Genomic DNA, 21701 nt, shown 5'->3' on the forward strand with positions numbered 1-21701 from the left:
GTTTGTTTGTTTGTTTGGACAGAGCATGCTCTGTAGCCCAGGCTGGAGTGCAGTGGTGCCACTTCGGCTCACTGCAACCTCTGTCTCCCAGGTTCAAGAGATTCTCCTGCCTTAGCCTCTCGAGTAGCTGGGACTACAGGTGTGTGCCACCACACCAGGCTAATTTTTGTATTTTTAGTAGAGACAGGGTTTCACCACGTTGGCCAGGCTGGTCTCAAACTCCTGGCCTCAAGTGATCCACCCTCCTTGGCCTCCCAAAGTGCTGGGATTACAGGCATGAGCCACTACGCCTGGCCTGAGCTGTCTTGACTGTCACTGCAAACTGAGGCTCAGGAGGCCAGTGACTTGCCCAAGTCCACAAGGCTGTGGGAGGTGGAGCAGGGATTCAAGGGAGGCCCTGGGGCCACCCAGCCTGCATGGCTCTCAAAAGCAATTTTCTTCTCTTCCCTCCTCCACCCATTCATAGTGGAAAGCAAGCCTGCACCCCAGGAGCTCCCATTCATAACCTCTCTGTCCCCTCTGTTCTTCCTTCTTCCACCTGCCCCATGCACCTGCCACCCTGAAGTTCCCTGACACCCCTCGCCCTGCGCCAGCTCGTCTCTGCAGGCTCTCAGTCCTGGGGGCTGGGGAACAGGTGCTCAGTCTTCTTTGCTGCCCACAGAAGTCTCAGAACATTCTTGCCCCACCCTCCGTTGGGCCAAAGCCCTTTAGGGTCCTGTCCTTCCATGCTGTGCTCTCCTCCTCCTCGTCCTCCTCCTCCCTGCCTCTCGCCTTGCTCACCGAAGACCTCAGCACCCACTGCCTCCCAGCCTTGCCCTCAACCAAGCACAGAAGACCACCACACTGGCAATGTCTATGTCCACCAGAGGGGTGATGGACCCCTCTGGTGATGGACAAGAACCTCCTAGGCCACAGGGAGGAGCGGCCTCCCTGTGAGGCAAAAACCATGCAAGGTATGGAGCAGGGAGGCCGTGCTGGTGATGCCTGGGCCAGGGCACGGTGGTAAAGTTTAACCCAGGCTCCCCTCTCTACCCCTGAAAAAGACTGGAAAATGCTGAGTCCCAGCCAGAGGGTCCAGGGTCCAGGAGCTGAGGTCAGAGAGGCCCAGGAGGTGGGGGAGGCAGGCCCAGTGAGGTGGCCCTCTCCTGGTCTTGCTGACTTCGGTTTTCCCAGGGGAGCTCACTGCACCCTGAGCGGCATTGTCCCCCATTGCCCTGACCCTTGCCCCCACCTCAGGCTGGTGGAGCCAGGAGCCTGGGAGGCCCCTGTGCACACCTGGCAGCTTCACCTCCCCAAACAGGCCCGGAGTTCATTCAAATCCAGCCTCTGGGAGCAGGGGCCTTGCCACTCGGTTATGCGAGCCTGCCTCCTTGCCGTGTGTGCTTGCAGGCGGGGGACCAGAACCAAGCTAGGAGGCCACTGGCTGTCCTGTGGGACCAGAGAAGTCTGGTGCCACCCTAGCAGGGCCGAGGGACTTCTTCTGGAGGTCAGTCTGTGCCCAGCCTCTACCACCAGCTTTCCCTTCCCTGCAGGGAGGGGCACGACCTGCAGAACCAAAGGTGTCTCTGAGAGCCAGTAACCCAGTGCTGCTTGGGAGCAGGGGCGGGGCCTGTGCCTCGGGTTCCCCAACCTCCCTGGGCACATTTGGGGTTGGGGCAGCCCACACGGTAGGGTGGGAAGATTGACCTGCCCATTTTACAAACGAGCAAAGGTGGGAGAACTCAGGGAGACATGGGGGAGCAGAGGGAGGAAGCAGAGCCCAACAGCCCGGGGCCACCCGGACCCCAGCCACTGCCTGCCTGTGGATGGGTTTCTGGCCACAGTGCAGGGCTGCTGTGAGGAGGAAATGAGGGTGATGTGGGCACTTGAAACAGCGGAAATGGCTCAGGGCCAGGCACTGGGGAGCCACTGTCCCCATGGGGCCTGAGCTTCTGCCTCAGAGGGACCTTCCGGCTGCCATTGAGGGTCCCAGCACCAAACCCCGCCGGACCACTTGGGACCTCAATCCACAGGGGGCCAGGGCTGGGGCCTATGGCAGATAAAGATAGAGGAGGAGGGCTGGATGAAGCCACAGGTGGTGGGCACAGGACAGACCAGACAGAAGGGACTTTGGGGGACTCCACCTTGGGTAGAAGGAGGGACAGCTGAGGTCCTGCGGTGGAGAAGGCCTGGAGCAGAGGGTGACCAAGGAGATGACACAGTGCGCGTACAGGGCCAGGCCAATGGGAGTGGGAACCCTTGGGAGGGGGAGCTTCAGGCCATTCATTCAGCTCCTGTTTAGCCAGCACCCTCCTCCCCTCATCTGTCCCTCTGCCCTCACCCCAAACATGCCAGAATCTCCTTCCTCACTGGCTTGTAACCAAGCCCTCTCTGCTTCATGCCCCCAGCCTGCTGACCATCTCTCAGCCATGTCCTGGGCCTCCAGATCTGTCCCTGATCCCAGTCTTGCCTCTGTGGGGTCCATCATCCTTGTCTGTCCCCCAGAACCTCCCACGCCAGTCCCTGCTCCCACCCTGCCTGGCTGCCTCGTGCCTCTGGCCCAGCTGGGTAGGTAGGGATTTGCATGGCTGCTCCCCAGCTCCTCCATACGTCGGCTCCCCACACAGCACTGCTAGGGGCCCTTGCAGGGTCCTCCCTCAGCTCAGAGGCTGCCCTGCTGGCTGAGGTGCAGCCTGGTGCCAAGAGAGCCAAGAGAGCATGCTGCTCTGTCAGCATGAGGCAGTGAGCAGGGCTCTGGGCAAGGGTGGCATCCAGGAAAGCCCTTGAAGACTGAGGGGCACTTTGCTGGTTGGGCCAAGGGAGGAAGGCCCTGCCTGGCAGAAGGAACAGCCTGGGCAAAGGCCGCAAGATGGGAAAACCTTGGCAGCTGGGGTATAGAATGGGGGGCAGTAGGGCCGGCCAAGGCAGGAAGGGCCTTGAATGTGAGGGTGAAATGATGGGGTGTCCCTGGGGGCCTTACTCCCAACTCAGGTCAAGTCCTTTGGTGGCAGGGGCTGCCCCGGTCCTCTGACCCAGGGCAAGCTCTATGAGCAGTGGAGCCCATCCTAGAGATTTTCATAGACCAGGTTAATTTCGCCATCATCTTCAAATCTATGCAGTCTCTCCTGGATAGAAAAGAAGAAAGGGAGGGAGGGAGAGAGAGAGAGAATGACCATTAAGTAGGAAAATAATGAACTCGCACTAATCTAGTTTTAGCCAGAGGGCAACAGATCACTTCCTGTGTAGCTTTGATGGGGGGCCTGCCCTCTGTCTCCAAGCCCACCTCCCCAGCCTCTTCCCCCACCATGCTGCCTCCACCCCTGCTCATTGCCCTCCAGCCACATAGGCCTGCCCTTCCAGCCTCAGAGCTTCCCCCACAGCTCTGCCCTCTGCCTTCTGCCCTCTGTGTGGGATGCGCCTCCTCCCACAGACACCCTGCTCCATGACTGCCTCCTACTCACCCTGCCTGCGGGCTCATCATAGGGTTCCAGGGACCCCCTCCCTCCCTCCCTACCCTGGCTGGTCCCTCCCAGAAGACCACCCCTCACAACAGGGCTACAAATGCCTCTGTGTGTCTATGGGGTCAGTGACCTGTTCCTGCAGACTATGGCTCCCAGAGGGTAGGGACATGCCTAGTTCTCCTGTCCAGCACCCCAGGGCCTGGCACAGGGTGGGCACTGCCTGAGATGTCCCTGCTTTCACTCGGGGTCTAGTTGAGTGCTGAGTATAGAAAGGGCTTTGAGAATAGGCGATTTAACAAATAGTGCCAGCCTGGGCCAGAGAAGGCCAAGTGCCAGTCGCCCGCACTCCCTGACAGATGCTCCAAGAGGCCTGTGGGCTCCTGTTCTGGCTGAACAACGCCTCACACTTTACAGTGCTGGGAGCTCTGGTGCAGATGTGATTCAGCTTGGAACACATTTGAATTCAGAGGCAGTTGGTATTGCGGGAAAACACTGCTCATCCACTTTACACATGAGCAAACAGGTTTAAGAGAGAAAGTATGGGCCGGGCGCGGTGGCTCACACCTTTAATCCCAGCACTTTGGGAGGCTGAGGCAGGTGAATCACGAGGTCAGGAGTTTGAGACCAGCCTGGCCAACACGGTGAAACCCTGTCTGTACTAAAAACACAAAAAATTAGCTGGGCACAGTGGCGGGCGCCTGTAATCCCAGCTACTCGGGAGGCTGAGGCAGGAGAATTGCTTGAACCTGAGAGGTGGAGGTTGCAGTGAGCTGAGATCGCGCCACTGCAGTCTGGCCTGGGTGACGGAGAAAGACTCTGTCTCAAAACAAAAACAAAAACAAAACACACACACAAAAAAACAAAAACAAAAAGAAGAGAGAAAGTATGATTGGGTAATATGTCTGAGGCCCTATCATGACAATCACAGAACCCTGACCAGGCCAGCCCGGCTTCTACCAGCTCACACTCTAGCTCCAGACTTTAGCCAACACCAACCTGGGGGCAGCTGGAAGCCTAACACCGCTGTCTGATTGACCAGTGTGGACACTGTGCCCAGTGGTAGTTACAGTGGCTCAAAGTGCATGGGCACAGCTGGGTCCCGGGCAGCTCTCTCAGTACAACATTCCACCCTCACTGAACATCTATGAGGTGGGTACTGTTAGGTTGCTCAATCTGCACACAAGGAGATTCAGACACAGAGAAGTCAGACATCTCGGCCAGGGCTGCACAGTGGCTAAGGGACAGAGCAGGAACTCAAACCCACCAGTCCTCTTAACCAGCAGGCCAGCTGCCACCAGGAGAGGGCTGGGATTCCACAGCAGGTGGCTCACTTCCATGTCCCATTTGCCCCCCCACTTCACCGGTGATGGGAGGGTCAGATGGAGCGAGAAGCCAGGCTTGGTGCCCCAGCGCCTGTGTACCTGGGAGAGGGGGCTCTGCTTGGCGGTGGGTGGGCTGCCATCCTCACTCTCTATGTAGGCATAGACCTCGGTCTCGCGGCGCTGCAGAGCCTACAGGAGATGGGGTGCCAGGATCAGGGGCAAGCGTGTAGAGGGGCAGTCCCTGGCCCCAGCATCCAGCCCCTCTGCCTGTTACACACCCCACCGTGGGAGCCCAGGGGAGGGTGAAGCCCAGCCACACCTTTGCACCTGCCACCCCCTTTCCCAGAGTCACCTTGTCCCTTCCCTGCCTGTACAGGGCTGACCCCTCTCTGTTCTCGGCCACCTCCCTAACCCCCCTTAAGGACCTCCAGTAGAGCCTTGTATTCCACCTGGAGGGTTCTATCCAGGCTTCCACCTGGCTGGCAAGAGGAAGGGCCAGGCCGCCTCCTGCTGTCCCTGCCTGTCCCTAGGCTCTTAAGGGCTTGGCAGCCAGCAGCCCCCTGCATGATACCTGTGGCCACTGCTCCAATAGGATGTCCCCATGACCTCTGCCTTCACCCCCCTGTTCAAAGCCCCGGCCCCTGTGAGGGTCCTCCCACCCACCTGCACCCTCTAGCTCTCCCCATTCCCTACCCCAGCCTGTATTCAAGGATAACCCTGGCACCCACTGGGGTCACAATCCCTGGTCATCGAGCCTGTGCCCTGCTGGGGGATTCCAGAGTGCAATCCTGGTTCTTAGCACACCCCTCATCCCCCTTGCCTGTCACTTTCCTTTCATTCCCCTCAGCCACCCCTCCTGGGCCACCTGGGCTGCTGTCATCACCCATATGCACCTCCCTGGAGGTCCCAAGCTCCTGCCACCCACTTTCTGACCACGGTCCCCCCACAGCCCAAGCCTCCTCCCAGAAGCCCGAGTCAGTGTCGCGCTCAGCTGGGCTTGGAGGCCCTGCCCCTGGCCTCATGGCTCCTGCACTGGGTCATGTCGGAGTCCTGCCCCCACCAGCATCTCACCAGACTGGGAACCCCTTGAGGGCAGGGACCATGCCTAGTCTATCTCTGGGTTTCTGATTCTACAGCTGTGCTTGGCACAAAGGGAGCAGCACCAAATGAGCTATAGTGAGGGGGCTTCCTCGTCACTCGGGTGTGTCCTAGGCCCACTCACTCTTGACCCAGCTAAGAAAGGCCTAGCCAGAGACCTCAAGATGGTAGAAAGAACCAGGGCTTTAAAGTCAGCCAAGGGTAGGTTCGAATCTCGGGTCTGACTTCTGCCAGCCAAAGGCAACTCCTTAACCTCTCCATGCCTCAGTTTCCACGTATGTAAAATGGGAATAATCGCATCTATTTTGCAGGTTCAATGCATGATTAAATGGGATACTCTGCACAAAGGGCAGGGAAGTAGTAGGTGCTGAATAAGCTGCTGTTGAATGGTCAAGAGAGGCATGAGGCCTGCCTACCTCCCCTCTCTGGGATCACAGACCAGACCCTCCCTCAGAACCTGTTGGACTCCGGAGCAGAGCCCACCAACAGCCTAAGCAAGAACAGAAGCCTTTCCTTCCTGAGTGTACGTGTCATATGGATGCCGGCTGGTTGCCAAGGAGGCGGTTTCCCTGGCAACAGGCAAGCAGGGGTTGCTGAGGCAGGCTGGAGAGACAGGTGGTGCTCAGAGGCAGGAGGAGGGCGGGAGGCAGGAGGGAAGGAGGGAGGGAGGCAGGCGCCAAGAGGCAGCTGGGCATGAAAATCCAAGTAATAAACCATGTGGCGCTTGGGAGACCCTCACTTCAAGGGCATCAGACATGGGGATGGTGGGGCGGCCCTGAGGACGAGTTCAAGGGGTCTCTGAGCCAGAAACAGGCTGGGTCTGGGGAGAGGGGCTTCCCACCTGCTTCCTTGTAGGAAAGGGTCCAGGGCTGCCCCAGGAAGAAGCCTCATTTCCAATGGAGGGAAACTTCCAAGGCCTGCCCTGCCTTGTGCGGCCTTCGTGCCTGTCAGGAGCACCAGCCACCCTGGCTGGCCTGGCACCCAGGATGGGAATGTTCCTCTGTGGTCCTGTGCCCCCAACCCTCCACCCACCCAGGCCCAGACCCTTCGAAGTCTCAAAGATCTGACAGTCTCTCTGAGCTGGATGATTCTGGTCACAGAGAGAAGGGAGGGGAGCAGCCTTCTTGTCCATGTCTCGGCAGGGGAGCAGATCTGCGCTTCCCTCTCCCTCCTGTCCAGCTCAGCCGGGCTGCCCAGAACACATGAGCCCAGAGAGTGCAGGTGATGCAGGGCCAGAGAAGACTAGCCTGCCCTGGGATGCTGCAGGCCCCCAACCCATACAGTGGGGGAGTCAGGGAATAGGCGAGTGGGTGGTGGGTACAGTGGACAGGGCAGGAGCAGCTGCGGGGCTGAGGGCAGGGGAGGCTGCGGAGGTGGCCACCAATTAGCAGCTGCTGAGGGAGGCCTTTGACAAGTCCTGACCCGCTGGGTGCATTTATATGCAGGGTATGACCTGCATCACCAGGCTGTGAAATGCAGGGTGCAGCCTTGGCAACAGGACACCCTTTGAGCTCCTGAACCATCCCCTCCTGGCCCTCCCTTAGGTATGCCTGCTGGGAGATTGCACAGGCCTTGGAGTGGGCCACTTGTGGGGCTGGGGCTGGGCTGGGCTGGGCTGGGGCTTGGGGGCTGGGGGCTGGGAGGGTGCTGGGCTGTGGCTGGGCTGGGGGCTGGGCTGGGCTGGGCTGGGCTTGGCTGGGCTGGGTGTTGGGGGCTGGGGGCTGGGCTGGGCTGTGGCTGTTTGTCTGGGATCCAGGCCCTCCAGGCCCTTTGCCTCCTGCTGCCCAGTGGGCAATGGTGCCGACCCCAGTGGTCATCCGACTGGCAGAGGTGTGAAGTCAATGCCAAGGCCTTCTCCAGGCAGGCTGAGGCCAGAGCTGAAGTTAGCGTCCCTGGGCCTGGACCTAGTCTGAGGGTCCTGGACATTGGGGGTGATGGGTGAGATCTGGGGGTGTTGTTTGGGAAGGAACACACTCCGTGGAGAAGCAATTCAGCTCTAGACCAGGCACTGGCAATGGGGAGCCCCTGAAGGCTTTCCTCACCAGGCATCAGAGTCGCGTGTTAGAAAGGTCCCTCCAGCAGCAGCTCAGAGCAGGAACGGGAGCAGGAGGGACTGCAGGCTGAGAGCAAGATCGAGGATGCTGGGCCAGGCTGGGCTGGGACAGAGCCGCTGGGCGGGTGGGGGTTCTGAGGACTGCTGCTGAACGAGGATGCAGATCACATCCTGACGCCTCACATTTGCTACTGAGTGTCCCCCCTTCCCTGTGCTGGGCCCCGTGGAACCCCGGACACCCTGGGAGGTAAGAACAGGCTTCTGCCCATCACATAGTAGGTGAGCACTTACTGTGTGCTGGGCGCCAGGAGGCTCTAGATTGACAATGATCACAGTAAAAGGTGGCCATGAAGTCACTGCAGAGACTCTGAGAAGGAGAAGGAAGACAGGGAGGTTGGGATGGGACAGGAAAGGGGAGAGGCTGCAATTTTGAAAGGGAAGTCAGGAAAAGGCTGCACTGAAAGGTCCCACGAGGGCAGAGATCTGAAAGAATGAGGGAGCGGACCAGGTGTGGTGGCTCATATCTGTAATCCCAGCACTTTGGGAGGCTGAGGAGGGCGGATCACCTGAGGTCAGAAGTTAAAGACCAGCCCAGCCAACATGGCAAAACCCCGTCTTTACTAAAAATACAAAAATTAGCCAGGCGTGGTGGCGGGTGCCTGTAGTCCCAGATACTCAGGAGGCTGAGACAGGAGAATCACTTGAACTCGGGAGGTAGAGGTTGCAGTGAGCCAAGATTGTGCCACTGCACTCGAGCCTGGGCAACAGAGTGAGACTCCATCTCAAAAAAAAAAAAAAAAAAAAAATGACAGAGCGGCGTGGCCAGTGTCAGGAAGGCCACCCTGGGGCAGAGGGAACAGCCAGCACAGAGGCCCAGGGCGCTGACCTTGACCCTTGGTGAGAGGGGAACCTCTGCGGGACCGTGGCGGTCGTGAGAACTGCTTCACAGACCTCCGCTTCGAGGGATCGGAACCGACCAAGGGCTCAAAACCGCCCAGCTGCTGGGCCCTGAAACCTGTCACCACATTTGCATGGAAGCCACATGACTCTGACCTGGGCACTCCTCACACCCCTAGGCAGTGTGATGGTTTAGGGGCTTCCTTCCCTTGAGATCAGACCTGCTCCGCAGAGGGGCTGCTCTCCCAGTCTTCCCCAGCCCCTTCCTCATTTTCTCTCCAGAGGGTTTCTCTAATAAAACTCTTGCTCACCTAACCCCATCTTGGTGTCTCTGTCTCAGAGGGCTCTGAGCAGAGGGCCATGATCTGTCGATGGCTTACCAGGATCATTGGCTGCTGCCAGGTGAAAAACGAACAGGGGTCTTGGGGGTGGGGGTAGGGGGACATGGGGAGGGGAAAGGATAAAAATAGACCAGCTGCTTAGAGACCAACAGCAGGACTCCAGGCAAGAAACGGGAGTGGCTCCCACCAGTGTTAGTGCTGGGGCAGTGAGAAGGGCTGGATTCTGGATACATTTTGAAGCAAGATTTGTTGATGGATCAGATATGGGCAGTGATTGAAAGACAGATGGAGAGAACAACTTCAACATTTTCAGCCTGAGCAATGGGAAGGATGGAGGAGTGATGAGGAGACGGGGGTAACAGGCACTCAGAGGGGTAAAAAATTGGAGTTCAAGGCTGGGTGCAGTGGCTCAGATCTGCAATCCTAGCACTTTGGGAGGCTGAGGTGGGCGGATCATTTGAGGTCAGGAGTTCGAGACCAGCCTGGCCAACACGGTGAAACCCCATCTCTACTAAAAATACAAAAACTAGCCGGGTGTGGTAGTGCGCACCTGTAATCCCAGCTACTCAGGAGGCTGAGGCAAGAGAATCACTTGATCCTGGGAGGCAGAGGTTGCAGTGAGCCGAGATCACGCCACTGCACTCCAGCCTGGGCGACAAGAGCGAGACTCTGTCTCAAAAAAAAAAAAAAAAGAATCGGAGTTTGGTTTGAGAGAGATGCCGTTTAGACATTCAAGTGGGGTTGACTCTGGTGTTCAGAGGAGATGTCTGGGCTGGAAATATAAACTTGGGAGTTGTCAGGATATAGATGGTCTTCAGAACCTTGTGGCTAAATGAGATCACCCAGTGAAGAGAGTGAAGAAGAAAAAGGGTCCCAGGATGGGCTCCAACATTTACTCCAATCTTTACAGTTCAGGGTTCCACTGGTTCTGGAAGAGGAACAAGTGAAAGGGGCTGAGGAGGTGTGGTGGTGAGGCAGGGGAGGATCAGGAGAGTGTGGAATGTTCTGGAAGCAAGTGAAGAAAGTGTGTTGAGGAGGAGGGAGAGCTCAAGGGTGTCAGATGCCGCTAATTCATCAAGGAAGGTAAGGACCAAGAACTGCCCATTGGTTTAACAATGTGGAGTCAATGGTGACCCTGAGAAGGAAGGTTCTGGCAAAGAGGAGGGCTGCAAGCCTATAGAGAGAAACAGAAAGGAGAGGGAGAGGGGCTGAAGGTGAGAGGGCTCTGTCAACGCTGGAGGAACTCTGTTCTAAGGTGCTGTGGAGAAAGGGCAGGGAGCTGGAGGGGGATGCGGGCTCAAGCAATTTCAGATGGAAGAAATCATAGCATGTTTGCAAGCTGTAAACCAATATTGTACTGTTAACCCTATTTTGCAGATTATGGAACTAAGACTCAGAAAGTTTAAGTAGCAGACCCAGTAAGCAAAAGAACAAGGCTCGGATGGGGGTTTTGGTGGGTTTGTCTGACCCACCCCAAATTCATGCTTTTAATATGTCAAGTTTTTTCTTTTCTTTTTATTTTTTTATATTTTATTTTTTTGAGGCAGAGTCTCGCTCTGTCGCCCAGGCTGGAGTGCAGTGGCGCGATCTTGGCTCACTGCAAGCTCCACCTTCTGAGTTCACGCCATTCCACTGCATCAGCCTCCCAAGTAGCTGGGACTACAGGCGCCCACCACCACGCCCGGCTTATTTTTTGTATTTTTAGTAGAGATGGGGTTTCACCATGTTAGCCAAGATGGTCTCCATCTCCTGACCTTGTGATCCACCCCACTCAGCCTCCCAAAGTGCTGGGATTATAGGCGTGTGCCACTGCACTCAGCCTTTTCTTTTCTTTTTAAATTTATTTTATTTATTTCTATTTATTTTGATGCAGAGTCTCGCTCTGTCACCCAGGCTGGAGTGCAGTGGCATGATCTCGGCTCACTGCAACTTCTGCCTCCCAGGTTCAAGTGAGTCTCCTGCCTCAGCTTCCCAAGTAGCTGAGATTACAGGTGTGCACCACCACGCCTGGCTAATTTTTGTATTTTTAGTAGAGAGGGGGTTTCATCATGTTGGCCAGGCTGGCTTTGAACTCCTGACCTCAGGTGACTCGCCCACCTCGGCCTCCCAAAGAATAGGTCAAGTTTTTTTTAAAACAAATTGAAGTAGTACAGCTTTTTTTTTTTTCATGTCATAATATGCCATGAGCACTCTTCCACATGAATAAAAAGCAAGAAGTGACATAATTAAAAGAAGAAACAGACAAATCCACAATCATACTGGCAGATTTTAACTAACTTCTGTTAAAAATTGAGAAAACAGGCCAAAAATGTCAGTAAGAACCAGACGTGGTGGTATGCACCTGTAATCCCAGCTAATCGGGAGGTTGTGATAGAAAGAGCACTTGAACCGAGGAGTTCAAGACCAGCTGGGCCACATAGTGAGACCTCATGAAAAAATTATTTATTTATTTATTTGTTTATTTATTTATTTATTTATTGAGTCGGAGTCTCGCTCTGTGGCCCAGGCTGGAGTGCAGTGGCACGATCTCGGCTCACAGCAACCTCCGCCTCCCAGGTTCAAGCGATTCTCCTGCCTCAGCCTCCTGAGTAGCTGGGACTACAGGCGCCCACCACCACACCTGGCTAATTTTTTTTTTTTTTTTTTTTTTTTTGTATTTTTAGTAGAGACGGGGTTTCAGCATGTTGGCTAGGATGGTCTCGATCTCTTGACCTCGTGATCTGCCCACCTCGGCTTCCCAAAGTGCTGGGATTACAGGCATGAGCCACTGTACCCAGCCAAAAAAAAAAAAAAAAAGTTTAATTAGTAAGGATCAATCGTTAATCCTTAATGAATGAGAGTACTCATTCAACAGTTTTGAATGTCTAATTATATGATGGCTATGTGATGTTTTTATTTTTACCTAATTCCATGGTGATCAGAGAGTATGTTCTGTATGGTTTTTAATCCTTTTGAATTTTTTGAGACTTGCTTTATGGCTCAGTTTATATTCTGTGTGCACTTGAAAATAACATGTACCATGCCTGGTTGAATGAGTATTCTCTATATGTCAATTAGGCCAAGTTTGTTGATCATGTTGATAAAATATTCCATATCCTTATTTTTATTTATTTATTTATTTTTGAGACGGAGTTTCACTCTTGCTGCCCAGGCTGGAGTGCAATGGCGCGATCTTGGTTCACCGCAACCTCCGCCTCCCGGGTTCAAGCGATTCTCCAGCCTCAGCCTCCCGAGTAGCTGGGATTACAGGCATGCGCCACCATGCCCGGCTAATTTTTTTGTATTTTTAATAGAGATGGGATTTCTCCATGTTGGTCAGACTGGTCTCGAACTCCCCACCTCAGGTGATCCACCAGCCTCTGCCTCCCAAAGTGCTGGGATTACAGGGGTAAGCCACTGCGCTCGGCCCTCCATATCCTTATTGATCCTTATTAATTAAAAAAAATTTTTTTAGTGGGGTCTTGCTATGTTGCCAAGACTGGTCTCAAACTCCTGGGCTCAAGCAATCCTCCCACCTCGGCCTCCCAAGTAGCTGGGGTTATAGGTGTGCGCCACCACATCACATCAAGCAAATCACATTTAAGTAACCAGTGAGGCAAGGAAGAATTCTCAATGGAAATTTTAAACTGAAAGACAATGAAAATATGACACATCAAAACTTGTGGGATGCAGCTAAAGCCATATTAAAGGGAAGTTCATACTGTAAGTGCACAAATTGGAAAAGAGAAAGATAGGAAATTATTTAAGTATCCACCCAAAGAAGGAAGAATATATTTAAAAAAAACCTTCCCTGGAGACTGGGAAACAAGACAAGGATGCCTGCTATCACCACCTCTATTCACCGTCATTATATCAGAGGCCTCAGGCAGTGCAATAAAGTGGAAAAAATAAGATGTAAGGATTGGGCCGGGTGTGGTAGCTCATGCCTATAATCCCAGAACTTTGAGAGGCTAAGGTGGGAGGATCACTTGAGCCCAGGAACTCAAAACCAGACTGGGCAATATAGTGAGACCTCGTCTCTACAAAAAATTAAAAAATTAGCCAAGTGCGGTGTCTCACACCCATAGTCCCAGCCACCTGGGAGGCTGAGGTGGGAAGATCGCTGGAGACCAGGAGGTGGAGGTTGAAGTGAGCCGAGATCACACCACTGCACTCCAGCCTGAGTGACAGAGAAAGACCCTGTCTCAAAAAAAATAAAACAGGCCAAGTGTGGTGGCTCACTCCTGTAATCCCAGCACTTTGGAAGGCAGAGGTGGGTGGATCACCTGAAGTCAGGAGTTCGAGACCAGCCTGGCCAACATGGCGAAACCCCGTCTCTACTAAAAATACAAAAAAATTAGCCGGGTATGGTGGTGGTCACCTGTAATCCCAGCTACTCAGGAGGCTGAGGCAGGAGAAACGCTTGAACAGGGGAGACAGAGGTTGAAGTGGGCCGAGATTGCACCATTGCACTCCAGCCTGGGTGACAAAAGCAAGACTCTGTCTCAAAAAATAATAATAATAAATATAAATAGTAAAAATAAAATAAAATAATGAGGATTGGGAAGGAAAAAGTAAAACTTGCATTATTCATAGATGACATGACTGGGTTCGTAGAAAATCCAAAGGAAGGCCGGGCGCGATGGCTTACGCCTGTAATCCCAGCACTTTGGGAGGCCGAGGCGGGTGGATCACGAGGTCAGGAGATCGAGACCATCCTGGCTAACACAGTGAAACCCCATCTCTACTAAAAATACAAAAAGATTAGCCAGGTGTGGTGGCGGACGCCTGTAGTCCCAGCTACTTGGGAGGCTGAGGCAGGAGAATGGCATGAACCTGGGAGGCAGAGCTTGCAGTGAGCCGAGATCGTGCCACTACACTCCAGCCTGGGCGACAGAGTGAGACTCTGCTCAAAAAAAAAAAAAAAAGAAAAAGAAAAAGAAAAAAAGAAAAAGAAAGAAAAGAAAAGAAAGTGAAAATGGGGACAAAACCTTTACCCTAAAACCTTATCAAGAGGATTGATAAAATATAACAGGTGTAAAGTCCTGCCATGATCCCTGGCACATAGTAGGTACACAACAAATGGCTCTTGATACCATCATCATTGTTGTGACTGTCACTCTTCTCCGCCCAGGCCCAATCCCAGCTGGTAGACCCTTATGTCAAGGGCTTGGCAAAGTTCTATGACCTCTACTCTCCAAGCTGCCCTGCAACTCTGCAGGCAGTTAGGTCTCTTCACCTCACTCCAGAGAAGTCAGCCTGCATCTTAGAGGCTTCGAAACCCAGGCAAAAAAGAAGCTCTGCTCAAAAGAGCTCTTCCATTAAAAATAATCTCATAGAAAGATATTTATTAGCATGGAAAGATGTTCATGCGATGTTCATGAAAAAAATAGCTGTATTACTCCAATTAAAAAAGAAGTATGTGTGAGTGTGTATGGGTTTCTTTGTATATATTTATAGAAAAAATACTGGAAAATATATTAATCAATGTTCCTAGTATTTATCCTGGAAGAAGATGAGATTAGGATGCTGGTTATTTTCTTCTTTTATATATATATATCTCACATATGTGTATGTCGGGGGAGAGGGAAAGTGAGAGTGAGAGGGAGAGAGAGAAATATTTTCATCTAACAGTTGACACCAGAATCCCTGGTAGGGAAAATACCACTATGAGATGCTGGGAGACAGGAGAGAGTATGAGGAAGTCTCCGGCCATGTGCAAAACCGTGGCTGACAGAAACTCCCTGGGATGGGGAAGCTGAAAGCCCTTTGAGAACCGTCACATTCCACTTGGAACTGTTGGCACTGCCCCACAGGGACATTTCCTTGGCCTCGCTGCCACCCGCCCCATCCTCAGCAGACAAGGCCATATCCCGGACGTCCTCTGTGTGGCGTTTTGTGGCATTATTAGAGTGAGTCAATGTTGTGGGAACAGAAACGGCAGCACGTATGAGCAGAACCCAAGCACCAACGCAGCCAGGGGGAGTGCACCTGGGGAGAGTGCACCTGGGGAGCGTGCACCTGGGGACCTGCAGGGCCCCAGAAGGGCTGTGTGCCTTCCAGGCGTGGAGTGGGGAGCCCACCTGGCGGTGCCAGCTCTCACGAGATGGGGACCCCAGCTGGCACTGGGTGGCATTTGTTCTTTACTTGCTCTACTTGGAGCATATGTTGTTTGTGGAGCCAAAAGGAACGTAGCAAAAAGAGTGTTCCCAGACGTCCCGGGCCCCAGCCACCGGGCAGAGGACTGCATGCTGGCTGGCTGGCTGGGCTGGGGCAGCCTGGCCTCCTCAGCCCCTATGCTGCACCTACCTTCCACTTCCTGGAGATGCACCCACATCTCCAGGAAGATTATTTCAGAAAATGCCTACAACACAGCAGAGAGTGGAACAAACAGGGTCCCAACGCGTGTCTCCGCTGTGACTGTGACCATGTAAGACAATATCTGCATGTACCAGGAGGTGAGACAGCAAATAATTAAAAATCACTGATGTGTTAAGGGCGTGGGATGGCGCCTGACCTCTTCCTCTTTTTGTGATTTTTGTTGTTTATACAATAAAAACAGGAGGAAGTGGTAACAGCTGTGTGGTCAGATGAAGGAGCTTTCTTCATTCTTCACCAACTTGTGCCGTCACTACCCCTTGTCCCAGAATGAGGATCCATGCCAAAGAGGGGAACAGGGCATGGGGGGCACCTGACATTCATATGCCTTCCGGGAGCCCTGCACGTGTCACCTCTTTTCAGCTTCATAGAAATTCCACGAGGTGAGAATTGTTATCCCCATTTTACAGATGAGGAACTTGAGGCTAGGAGAGGCCACACAGCTGGTACAAGACTGAGCCAGACAGACCCTGGTAGAAGACAGACTCTGCCTAAGGCCTGAAAGAGGTGGAGGGAGCCAGGGGCCCCGGGACTCACTGTGTAGACGGATTCTGAAGGATGCTGCTTGGGGCTGCTGGCAGATCTTGGATCTGGGCACTTCCTGGTGGGGTCCTTCCCTGGACCCCGCATCTGCTTCTGTAGGGTAAAAGGAGTCAGGGCCAGGGATGAGTGGCTCTCATCTTCCTCCTCGCACAGACCCCCAAAGGGAAAGGATGGCAGATTGTCATGAGGTCACACAGAGATTCATCACTCAGTCCCTCCCACTCACCCTCTCCAGGGAAACATGGCAAATGCCTACAAGACCTGCATCAAGCCATTCTTGCACCTGGAGACACAGGAAATGGAAAAGGCCCACACGAGGTGTTGTCCCTGGACAGAGCACCTGGCTGGTAGGGACACAAGCTACTGGGACCAGTGCCAGTGGGGCAGGGCCCCAGAGACCAAGCCAGCAGCCATGGGTGGGCCCCTAGTGGTGCCAGCCGGGTCCAGTGTCCAGTCCTCCTCTGCTGTCACTGGCTCTGGACTCTAGCAAGCCAGTTCCCCTCTCTGGGCCTTGGTTTATTTATTTATTTATTAATTATTATTATTATTATTATTTGAGATGGAGTCTCGCTCCGTTGCCCAGGCTGGGGTGCAATGGTGCGATCTCAGCTTACTGCAACCTCCGCCTCCCAGGTTCAAGCGATTCTCCCCCCTCAGCCTCCTGAGCAGCTGGGACTACAGGCATGTGTGCCACCATGCCCAGCTAATTTTGTATTTTTAGTAGAGACGAGGTTTCACCATGTTGGACAGGCTGGTCTCGAACTCCTGACCTCAGGTGATCCACTGCCTTGGCCTCCCAAAATGCTGGGATTACAGGCGTGAGCCACCGCGCCCGGCCATGAGTCTTGGTTTCTTCAGCAATAACCCTCCTTTGTGAGATTGATGCAAAGTGACAAGGAGGGCACAAGGAGTAGGTGCCTGGTGCTTAGGAGGTGGTGCTTAGAAGGCCCTTGGTCAACCAACACACACTTGATAGCACTGGCAAGCCAGGCAGTGTGAGGAGGTGGGCACCGTCCCTACCCTCCTGGAGTTTAGGGACCAGTGAAGAGATGGAGGATGAACCAGTAGTTTTGCCGAAACGTGGTATGTGGGTTGATCGCCAGGCACAGAGCCTCTGGCACACGAGGAGGAAACCAATGCCCCACTGGGCAGAAGCGATATTGAAGGTGAAATCTTGAGGGCAAGAAGTTCATTTAGCAAAAGAGCGAGGAGGGAGCCCCAGGTAGAGGGAACAGCAGATGCCAAGGCCTGGAGGTCTCTAGGCACTTAGAGAAGGTCAGCATAGGCCGGGCGCAGTGGCTCATGCCTGTAATCCCAGCACTTTGGTGGATCACCTGAGATCAGGAGTTTGAGACCAGCCTGGCCAACATGGCAAAACCCCATCTCTACTAAAAATATAAAAACTAGCTGGGCGTGGTGGTGGGCGCCTGTAATCCCAGCTACTTGGGAGGGTGAGGCAGGAGAATCGCTTGAACCCAGGGGGCGGAGGTTGCAGTAAATTGAGATCACACCATTGCACTCCAGCCTGGGCAACAGAGCGAGATCTCATCTCAAAAAAAAAAAAAAAGAAGAGAGAGAGACAGAGGTCAGTGTGTGGCCAGAGAGGGGAGCCTGCCTGCCTGGGAGGGGCAGGCGTGGCGTGGCCGTACAGGCTGCGTGAAGAGCATAGGAAACATCTGAGGGCTGGAAGTGGGAGCGCCAGGGTCAGAGCTGTGCTGGAGAAAGCTCCCGCTGGTCACAGTGGAGGCTGGGCCGGGCCTGCTGGGAAGGTGAAGGCTGGGGAGTCAGGAGGCAGTCAGTACAGGCGGCCCTCCGGAGGCAGAGGGAGGTGGCCTGGACATCCCCCCTCATTGCAGGCACCACACTGCCACTGCTGACAGTGGAGCCACAACTGTCTCATCTCAGGGCAGAAGCTAATTAAAAACCCTGGCCTCCTGCCAAACCCCAGCCCATTTACTGCAGGATTAGCTGCTGAGAGCTACTCAACTCGCAGGCAGAAGCCGGCGCCACCCCCAGTCACAGCACATAACGGCTCAGAGCATGGAGCCAGGTAGGGCTCTCGACACCTGACCCGCCTTCTCTCACATGCCCTCCACAAACCGCAGGTGAATCTTTCCATCCTCTCCGTTCTGTACCTGACGGAGTGAAGGCTCAGAGAGGGCAGGTGACTTGCTGAGGCCACGCAGCCAGGAAGTGGCAGAGGCAAGATTTGAATCCAGGTCTGTGTTTCACCAAGATATTGACGAGACAGGAGCTGGAGTTTTGACTCCTCTGCTTAGTTAGAATGTGTAAGCCTCACAGACACAGAGCAGTGCTGGCGTCTGTGTAGCACTTGACAGTTTACGAAGTCTGCTGGGACTCGTCCTTATTTTCATGTAATTCTCATAGCAGCCAGAGGAGGCGGGCATGGAATTGCCCGTCTAACAGACAGGCGCCAGGTGCAGTGGTTCATGTCTGTAATACTAGTACTTTGGGAAGCCAAGGTGGGTAGATCACTTGAGGTCAGGAGTTCGAGATCAGCCTGGCCAACATAGTGAAACCCCGTCTCTACTAAAAATACGAAAATTAGCCATGTGTGGTGGTGAGCACCTGTAGTCCCAGCTACTCGGGAGGCTGAGGCAGGAGAATTGCTTGAACCTGGGAGGTGGAGGTTGCAGTGAGCTGAGATTGCGCCATTGCACTCCAGCCTGGGCAAAAAGAGTGAGACTCCATCTCAAAAACAAAACAAAACAAAACAAAAACAGAAGGGGGAAGCTGAGGCTTGTCCAGCTGGTCAAAGGCTGTCCTTGGATCAAACCCAGATGTGTGTCCTCAAATCCAGGGCCGCCTCCCCTGCACCACCTGCTTCATGAGGGGACCATCACAGTCAGAGGCTGTGGTCCGCCCCAGTGCACCTCAGTGCCTCCTCTTGTCAAGGCAGCTGGGGACCTAGTGTCTGTCTCTTCACTGAGCTGGCCGGCCTGGACACCACCAGGGCTGAGGATGTGAGCTCATGGGCAGTGGGTCTCCCGGGAGGCTGACCTGGGCTCAGTTCTTTGGACCTGCCGGGGCTGGAAAGCAAGGTCCCTGAAGCTCAGTTAGCTCTTGGTGTCCCTCCCTGGCCCTCCTACACGCTGGGTCTGGGCTGGGCATGGAGGACCCCATGGTGAGCAAGACCCACGCCTGGCCTCGAGGCTTTGTTAGTGAGACTGATGGGGTTGCCAGAGAAGTGAGTGCCACTGCGGGGTCCCAGGAAGGAGCCCCAAGTCTGCAGGGGACTGAAGCAGACTTGGGGCCATCTTGTGCTGTCTTCTGAAGACACGGGAGGAACTTCAAAGCTCTCCCAGTCTGAGAAGGTGTCTTAGGCATTGCGAACAGCTCGGGGGCAGGAGTATCATGGACACACAGAAGAATGGACAGTTAGACGAAAAGGAGGAGATAAGCCACAGGCTGGCACGGGTGGGGCCACGAAAGGCCAAATGCCATGGTGTCCACCCGAAGGGCAGTGGGGGCCACCAGGGCAGGGAAGTGGCCGCAGTTGCATTGTATAAACCTCCCTCTGCTGCCACAGATGCGGGGTGGACTGTAGGTTGGGGCTGGCAAGGGGAGGAGGCAGGATCTCCAGGAGAGAGGCCTCCTGGGGGTGCTAGGGAGGCTGGGCTGGGGCAAGGGGTCCTGTGGAGGAGGGAGGGAGCCTTCTTGAAAACTCACATTACACTACGGGGGTGGGGCTGCTTTGCTCCCTGCCCATCCCTGCCCACCGAGCGCTCTGTCCTCGGGGCCAACATTTGCCTTTCAACTGTGATTTTCAGATGAATCACCAGTGTGGCTTTTCCCACCGCGCCCAGCTCTCTGTGGCCCCAGTCTCCCCTCCCTAGTAGACGGTGGTGGGACAGGGAGTCACCAGGCCTGGGCTGAGATCCAGCTCTGCACACCAGGGGTGCTGCCATCAGCAGCTCAGGAAGCCTGTTGGGCCTCAGTTTCCTCCTCTGTAAAATGGGAGTGATAATGTAGCCTTGCCCACCTCACACCCTGGCCACTTCTGCCTTATCTTCCAGGTCCTCACGTGCATTTATCCTGTCATTCCTTCCACAAGCATGCACTGCATGCCAGGCTCCCCCAGGTGCTGGGGACACTAAGTCCCCTGCCTGCAGCGGCTATGCTTTGGCAGGACAGACAGCATAAAGACAGACGCCAGGGTGTGAATGGAAGCCAGGGCATGGCAGCAGAGACCCATATTCCAGGAGAGGGTGACGGAGCCCAGCCTGGGACACCTAGGAAGCCCCGGGGAAGGGGCTGGATCCGGGACAGACTGAGTGCAGGGCTTGCTGAGGGATGGATGTGGGGAGAGAGAAGAGCCGAGCACAACTCCAAGGCTTGGGCCTGAGCATCTGGAGCACGCGTGCTGGGACACAGAGGACTTGGGGACTGAGCACTGCTCTGGACACGTGAGGTGGCGGCGCCCTCAGGCCCCCATGTGGGGCTGTGGACCGCGGTCTGGAGCTTGGGGAGGGGTCTGAGCAACAGCATCTGTGGACAGGGAATGCCACCCGCAGAGCAGAACCTTCACGGCAGGAGCATAGACAGAGCGCGGAAGGGCTTGGAGGAAGGGGCCCGGGATGTGCCAGAATTTAGAGGTCACCAAGAGGGGGATGACCCAGCAAAGCTGCCTATGGGGTGGGACAGAACCAGGAGGGCATGGCGTCCTGGAACCAAGAGGAGGAGTGTGCTGTGAGGCGGGAGGCCTGCTGTGCCCGACGCCATGAGAGGATGAGGATGAGGACGGGCCAGCCGCCGGGAGCGCCTGCTCTGGGAAGACCACTTTGATCCCTCAAGCCAGGCAGGAGCCCCCAAACCTACTCTCATGGCAGGAATCATGGCGATCGCTGCCTTCTCAAGAAAGAGACCTCTCCTGGTACTGAAAGCGCCTCAGACCCACACCAGCCCCTCTGTGCCTTCTTTTTTTTTTGAGATGGAGTTTTGCTCTGTCACCCAGGCTGGAGTGCAGTAGCGCAATCTAGGCTCACTGCATCCTCCGCCTCCCGGGTTTAAGCAATTCTCTGCCTCAGCCTCCCGAGTAACTGGGATTACAGGGGCCCACCACCATGCCCGGCTAATTTTTTTTTTTTTTTTTTTGTATTTTTAGTGCAGACGGGGTTTCACCATCTTGGCCAGGCTGATCTTGAACTCCTGACCTCGTGATCCACCCACCTCGGCCTCCCAAAGTGCTGGGATTACAGTTGTGAGCCACCACGCCCGGCCCCTCTGTGCCTTCTACAACCCCATGACACAGCTCCTCTGTTTGGCCCCCCCACTGGGGAAACTGAAGCCCGGAGCACCCGGCCCAAGCTCGCAGAAATTGGTAAGTGGCAGAGCTGGAACTGAACGAAGGCCCAAGTCTGTGCTTTTAAGCCCCCTGCTGATTTCTACTTCCTTTCTTCCTGAACAGGTCATGACAGCATAACAGCTGATCTCCCCAGCTAAGAGTTTAGCTTGCTGTGTTCCCAGCCTCTGTACAGGGCCTGACACATGCTCAGCTCTGTCGCCCAGGCTGGAGTGCAGTGGCGCAATCTCGGCTCATTGCAATCTCTGCCTCTCAGCTAATTTGTATTTTTAGTAGAGGTGGGGGTTTGCCATGTTGGCCAGGCTGGTCTTAAACTCCTAATCTCAG

At 54.6% G+C, this 21701-nt stretch overlaps 1 protein-coding gene across 3 annotated transcripts in view; it reads right to left on the reverse strand.

The window, feature by feature from the left end:
* Window positions 1–1531: 1531 nt before the first annotated feature.
* NFAM1 (NFAT activating protein with ITAM motif 1) overlaps window positions 1532–21701 on the reverse strand; it is a 54715-nt gene continuing 34545 nt past the window's right edge. For 2 of the 3 annotated variants that reach the window (XM_054543564.2, XM_002831217.6), the window contains 3 exons: window positions 16046–16144; window positions 4862–4951; window positions 1532–3104 (listed from right to left, as the gene is read on the reverse strand). In XM_054543564.2, coding sequence (XP_054399539.2) covers window positions 3045–3104; window positions 4862–4951; window positions 16046–16144 — 249 coding nt within the window. In that variant the 3' untranslated portion in view covers window positions 1532–3044. Of the gene's footprint in view, window positions 3105–4861; window positions 4952–8204; window positions 8281–16045; window positions 16145–21701 lie in introns of all 3 variants that reach the window. The other variant, XM_054543563.2, reaches the window with a different exon arrangement.

The sequence above is a fragment of the Pongo abelii genome, chromosome 23 (assembly GCF_028885655.2).
Source record: "Pongo abelii isolate AG06213 chromosome 23, NHGRI_mPonAbe1-v2.0_pri, whole genome shotgun sequence".
Taxonomy (NCBI): domain Eukaryota; kingdom Metazoa; phylum Chordata; class Mammalia; order Primates; family Hominidae; genus Pongo; species Pongo abelii.